The 6543-nt window shown below is 33.4% G+C and overlaps 2 protein-coding genes across 2 annotated transcripts; one reads left to right on the top strand and one right to left on the bottom strand.

The window, feature by feature from the left end:
* Positions 1-168: 168 nt before the first annotated feature.
* Ergic53 (lectin, mannose binding protein ergic53) lies at positions 169-4440 on the bottom strand. Its single transcript, XM_076385476.1, has 10 exons — positions 4061-4440; positions 3536-3592; positions 2815-3085; positions 2632-2731; positions 2444-2555; positions 2199-2370; positions 1930-2126; positions 1650-1855; positions 1378-1583; positions 169-1292 (listed from the first exon to the last, which is right to left on the bottom strand). Exons 1-10 carry the CDS (start codon positions 4227-4229, stop codon positions 1256-1258), a joined length of 1527 nt encoding a protein of 508 aa, XP_076241591.1. The 5' UTR covers positions 4230-4440; the 3' UTR covers positions 169-1255.
* A 561-nt stretch (positions 4441-5001) lies between these two features.
* On the top strand, positions 5002-6472 carry Vti1a (Vesicle transport through interaction with t-SNAREs 1a). Its single transcript, XM_076384383.1, has 4 exons — positions 5002-5294; positions 5427-5485; positions 5710-6060; positions 6184-6472. The coding sequence occupies exons 1-4, from the start codon at positions 5201-5203 to the stop codon at positions 6334-6336; spliced, it is 657 nt and encodes a 218-aa protein (XP_076240498.1). The 5' UTR covers positions 5002-5200; the 3' UTR covers positions 6337-6472.
* The last annotated feature ends 71 nt before the right edge of the window (positions 6473-6543 follow it).

Genomic DNA, 6543 nt, shown 5'->3' with positions numbered 1-6543 from the left:
TGTACTTCAGAAACTATGTCATCGACTATGTTAGATTTCAACTGAAATATCGTTCTACGATTTCGATAATTTCGAGATAGATCTCGAGATATTTGGCAATTGCGATTCTCGCAGTTTCGCGAAAGTTACCCTCCATGCGTGGTGTTCAGTGAATCGTGAATCGTTCAGTGTGTTTTTAATTAGTATTTTTTATTATCAGATATATCTCATTATACATTTACAATCTCCGATAAACGTTTACAAATGCAATAAGGTTGACAGGAATACCGAGCTTGCGGATAATCGGAGTTCCTCCTTTCTACGTCTGCTACTCGATACACCGTTCATGCGCTTACAAAGTACGTATTCGCTTAACAAAATTTCTTTCTTTTGCTCTTTTTATAGTTTTAAGGACGTTATGATTGTTCGACGTCACTTTCACAAATGGTACGAGGAATACGCGGTTTATAAAGTATCGTGATTTGAATTCGATAGAACCGTATCAATGGCTTCTTATTTTACATCTCATTAAATATTCCGTCATGTTAAAAATGGAGAGCTTAACTATACAGTCATTTGCCTAAGGGAATGTAGTACCAGATCGATAAATGTAATCTTAGACAATTGATAAGAATGATCAAATCTGTCCAGACAGAAATGTCTCAGCCGTATTTTCTTTTTTCGATATGCCAATCTCCGAATACAAAAATCGTATAAACATTTATACAATACGTCTTGTGTAACACTATCAAAAAATTACTAAGTAAAAAAAAAAAGTGTATTATAGACGAAACTAGCAAAAAAAAAAAGGTGTGCGCGTAGCGCGGAACATTGTCAATGATTGACGATAAAAAAATATATATTATACACAACCCTCTAAGTATATCGCAATAAATTTGTTTCGCAGTCACCGAGTATATTCAGTGATCGATTTTTCGATTAATTTCGCGCATATTTTCTGTCATGCTTGTGTTTGTGTCTATGGTACATAATAACAAGGAATATTATATTACGTAAAGAAAATTGTTAGAATAGTTGAACCACATTAAGCTGAGCATTAATCAAGTATGTAATTACTTTTACCAAGAGAGCGCTGATTGCTCTCCGCCATTTTGTTAGGTCTGTCTCCAATGAAGAATGCATTTATTATACAAATGTTTAACGAAATGCATGTCTCACAGATACGATTAACAAATGATGAACGATATAAGTACGCGAAGATAGAAATTTATTTCTGTACTGCTGACTTTTGTTCCCGTAGGATCAAGAACAGATATTAATATAATTTCTTCACCTGTGCTTCTTTATTGTCCCTACAAAAAGAAGCGACAGAAAATTAATTAACCCATTACCAATATGTTTCTTCACATAAGTAGTGAATGAAAAGTAAATACTTACCGGTACATACTGTATGCTAACAAAATGATCATTTGTATTGCTATAAAAAGTAAGAACATTGTTGTTGTTAAACAATTCGTTGTAGGACACTCAATGCCTCCGGTGTTTGATTTAGTGCTGATTTGTCCGATATCTCTCTTTAGAGTGTTAAGTCCGTCTCGCATTTCAGATACAAGAGAATGGTAATCGTATCCCATTTGTTGCACCTGCAAAAATGTCTCTTAGTAAGATGTGTTAGTAAAATATTCATGATGTTAGATACAAAATAATACCTGAGCTGTTGGAGCACGAGCCTGATTGTTTAGAATAGTATCAGTCTTGGAATATACTTCATTTACAAATGATTTAATTTCTCTAGCTGTATTTATTATAACATTTTGATTGCCTAGTAGAGTGTCAACTTCTTGTCGACGTATAGTGTCGATCAATTGAATTTGTTGTCCTGGTTGTCCTGGTTGACCTCCTGCCGCCTGTATACCTTCATAAACAATGTACATGAATTGTTTGCAAATAACTTTGACTTATCTTGAAAAGTATTCACGCCTAGATTACCTCCTAATTGAAGCTGAGATATTAAACTTAAAGATCTTTCTTGCCTTCCAACTATCTCGTCTAATTTCCTATTAAGCTCGCGTAATGCATCAAACATTTGACTTTGGCCAGAAAAGATTTGTCGTAACTCTCTCTGATTATCGGTTTCGAAGAATTGCTCGAATTCTTCCTTTTCAAGATGATCGTCCGGATGATCTCTATCGAATTATATTATTTTAGATACGAATGCTTCAAAGGCAACAAAATTTTAAACTTCTAAAATTTTTTACCTGCGGTACTCCTCTTTTTGTTGCTCTAATTTTCTTTGGTAATCCAAATACTCTTGACTAAGTTTTTGTTGTTCTTCCAAGGAAACTTTCTGTGCATCTGACCTCAATTGTCCAGGAGGATATAGAGAATGTGTTAGGAAATGAGAAACGTCGTGATCATCAGCCAAACCACCTTAAACACAATATTATAAAGTAATTATAATTTCGGCAATTGATAATCTCATGTTTTTCTTATTGATACGTACCAGTAGCAGCAGAAACACCAAAATATCCTCTTTGTGGTAGAACAACATTTTCAACTCGGAAACACATTTCATAATCTTGCTCATTATTTGTCATACCATTATGGAACAATACCTATAGTTAAAAATTAAAAAATAAATTAAAATGTATAATAGATAGATCAATATTATAGATGTATAGGTATACCTACTGTTAATGTATTTTGATAGTATTCAATTTTTGCTCTTGTTGCAAATGGCTTATTACGGAAATCTCTCAAACAACCCGCAGATAATTGTACTGTTCCATCACTGCATTAAAATTAAAAAGAAAAGGTCATTTGATGGAATTTTTAATGAATATTATAAAAAAAGTAGTAAGAGATATAATTCACTTTGTATGGTCGAAGGTTTTTGTGCCATCATTGAGTACAGCCATAATGTAGGGGTTATTATGTTTATTGTCGTTGTCAAATGAATCAAAGAAGATTCCAAGACCATTCCACTGATCAGAGCTACCAAAAACAGTGCCATTATAGGAACCTTTCGAACTGGTATACCAAAATGCTAAACCATCTGCTCCAATTCTTCCCCTTCCTGTTATCCTAAATATCAATTCAACTTCCCACCAATCAAAGTTGACTGGCTCCTTGACCCATATTGCACCTAAATATCATTTTTAAATTTTACGCAGGGCAAAAGTCAATATCTTATTTATAGGGTATTTCAGAACTATATTTCTAATGCTAATCTCAGCACCATTAGTATAACATTAGTCAAATATAATCATGATAAATATTCATTTCACAATGATACATAGATAAAATATTCATTAACAAGAGCACAAGAGTTAACATTTTTTTATACTTATAGTTTTAAAACACCCTAGGTATTTGTTGTAAGACTATTACTACGAAACACTGATTTACATTAAATTATAGTGCTATCATATTTGAATGATTAATATTGAATATTATGTAATAAAGACCACATATATGTATATGAGAAAATAATTTTATTTACATTAGAGGATATTTTTTATTATTATTACATTGTACAACTTTCACCATGTTAGTGTTCATTAATAGAAATTAATGAAATTTACTTTTCACATACCTTTCTGACTCCTCAGTGATGGAGCTACTCTAACATTCTCTGCACTTGCAATCGCATCTACAATAAAAAAGAAATATATAATGTAGTGTACACAGATAGATACATTAATATACATAAAAAACAATAAGTTATTTCTAACATGTAATATAATACCAAAGAAAATTATTATTTAAAATAATAATTGCAATGAAACTTGCATTCAATTTAAAGAACAAACATTCAATTTACTTATACAAAATAATATATTTACTACTTTCTTTTCATCCACCTTCAGGACAATTACAATAGTTTCCGATGTAAATAAAAACACGTTCATCTGTCTCAACAGTTTTATCGTTCTTTCACGTAAATATTGCTAATTTCCGCCACTAAAGTGGTCGTAAGAATAGAATCTAATTGCAGCTTATGTTACGAGCCAAAAGAACAACTAATTTCATATAAATAATCGAAAAGCCGACTGTGGAAAAATAACATACGGAAGTATTTTACAGTGCGTATACTTGGTTAGGTCTGGGTTTTACTCACTTCCTCCGTATTCCCAGAAAGGCACGCTTCCATCTTTTTGTGCAAGATATGGTGGCTTAAAGGAATACTGGTATTCAAATTTCCGATGGGGTATCTCACCGAGGACCGCGTTAATTACAAAAAATACATGAAAAATTAAAAGCCACCCTGCCTCGGCGGCCATCTTCATTTCGACTGTCGAGGTCGAGTCGAAAGTAGATTGAGCACGGTGTCGACTTCGTAGTCAGCTGGAATGATTGGTGGAACTCTTTCGGATCTTTTCTCGATTGGACCAGTATCAATGACGTGTCGATTTCGTGGCCATATTTCAAACATTCCGCTTTCCACAGCGAATTTTCTATCCTTTCTGCCGCTCAAATTTCTTTTATCATACAGTATTTGATTCTGCAGCCGATTCGCCATAAGGACATTTCGCTGATTTTTATTGCGAAATGAATACATGTATTCATATCCTGAATGCATGGGTCACTTTTGCAGACGTGTCATGTATAGGGTGGCCTATAACTTTCTACTAGAACTATCTGTTGGACCTGTATTTTAGACAGGATCGTAGGATTTGAACACCTTGTATAAACACCATGCTGTCACGGATAGAGTATTAACTGGATCAGAGAACTGTTAAAAAATACATATACATACACAGTTAATTTTCACTTTATTGCAGTATTTTAGAATAATGTTGCTCAAATACTTTGCAATTCTATTTTAACACATTTTAAAAACTGAGTAAAATGTATGTTATTTCAGTTTTGCATTTTTTATTATTTGTATGTCATACTGAGTGACTTTAATGATGATAAATGGCGTCTGTGTTCTAACATATGTCGATAAAATGTTCTTATCACACTTTTATGAGTCCATAAAATACTCACGAAAATTTCGAATCTATACACATTCGACTAGGATTCAATTTTATAATTCTTATTTTCTCAGACCATCAAAATGCGCGAATTTAATGTATTCAGTTTATTAGAAATCCTCAATTTTTATTCTTCTCTCCTACCAAAGAATAAAAAATGATGAGCGCCATTGGTCCCAGCTGATTTCTGAACACAGCTGTTTCAAGCCAGTGGCGTATGCGTCGCGTACGCGTTTAGTTTACTCTCCCATTAATTCGTCTTCAATGGAAATACGTTCAAGATGGCGTCGCTCATTGACAACTATGAACAACAATATGCCGTTTTGACAGCTGACATTACTGCAAAAATCGGTAGAATAAGAACACAAAGTGGCAGTAAGTATGAGAATATTATAATCATAGAAATGTGTTTATCGTAAGGCACTGATTATTGTATTTTAAGTGGGCATTCTTTATCCTTTGGCATTATTAAACGACAATAATCGATACAGGTGACGTAATTTACAGATGAGAAAAGAGCATTCATTCAAGATGTGGACAGACACATTGAGGAGGCACACGAGCTGGTAATAATATACACTAATCTCTTTTTTTCTTTAACGTAACATATATAAATTCCTATTTGTTGATCAAACACGGGGAGTCTGTACATTATACTTTGGGGTTAGAATCGATTCTTCATTCATTTCTGCTTCGTCATGAATACTAAAGGAAATAAGAGAATTCAATAAAGAATGACTGAAGCTTCAGAAAATTAAAAAATATCTAATTGTATATCTTTGCTTTTTAGCTCGAGCAAATGGAACTGGAGGTTCGTGGGGTGAGCGGTACAGCTCGCGACCGATTACGTGGTCGTGTAGAAAGTCATAGAGCTGAACTGAAACGATTGACACAAGAATTTCAGTCAGCTAGGAGACCGAAAGATGAGAGCATTGAAATAAGTAGGGAAGATTCGTGGGAAAATAGTAGTATCACAGAGGACCAGAAGAAGAGATTATTAGACACTTCGGACAGAATAGATCGTACTGGAAGAACTTTGCAGAATGGTTATCGAATGGTGTTGGAAACAGAAGAAATTGGTTCTCAGGTGTTGAAAGAATTGCATGACCAAAGGGAGACAATTCAAAGGGGACGAGGAAGAGTAAGATATCGATCTTAACTTTACGATTTACCTCATTTTAAGAAATCAAATATGATTTCTGGAAAAAGAATGTTATTTTTATTAGTAATTATTTATTATTCATAATTGCCTTTTCTGTTTTAGTTACGAGAAACAGATGCAGAGCTGGGCAGAGGTTCTAGATTACTATCAGTAATGATTCTCAGAAGCCTTCAACAGAGAATTATTTTAGCAGGGGTAGCATTAACACTTATAATTGTTGCGTTCATTGTCATATATTACAGCTTTAAAAGCTAAAGGTACAAGTAACTTAATCTTTTGGCCAAAACGCGGCTCGGAGGCCATATTTATTATCAATGAATTTCAAATGTTATTATTATCAAGTGCGATATCTATTAGATAATTATTAAATTATAAATCGGAGGATACTGTAGCATGTCTGTTTATTCACTTTTTCACTCATCTCGGTCATTTTATGACTTTATAAATATGTGTCATAAATTT

Source organism: Calliopsis andreniformis, chromosome 9 (assembly GCF_051401765.1).
Source record: "Calliopsis andreniformis isolate RMS-2024a chromosome 9, iyCalAndr_principal, whole genome shotgun sequence".
In the NCBI taxonomy this organism is placed as follows: domain Eukaryota; kingdom Metazoa; phylum Arthropoda; class Insecta; order Hymenoptera; family Andrenidae; genus Calliopsis; species Calliopsis andreniformis.
This window is presented reverse-complemented; position numbering and strand designations above follow the sequence as displayed.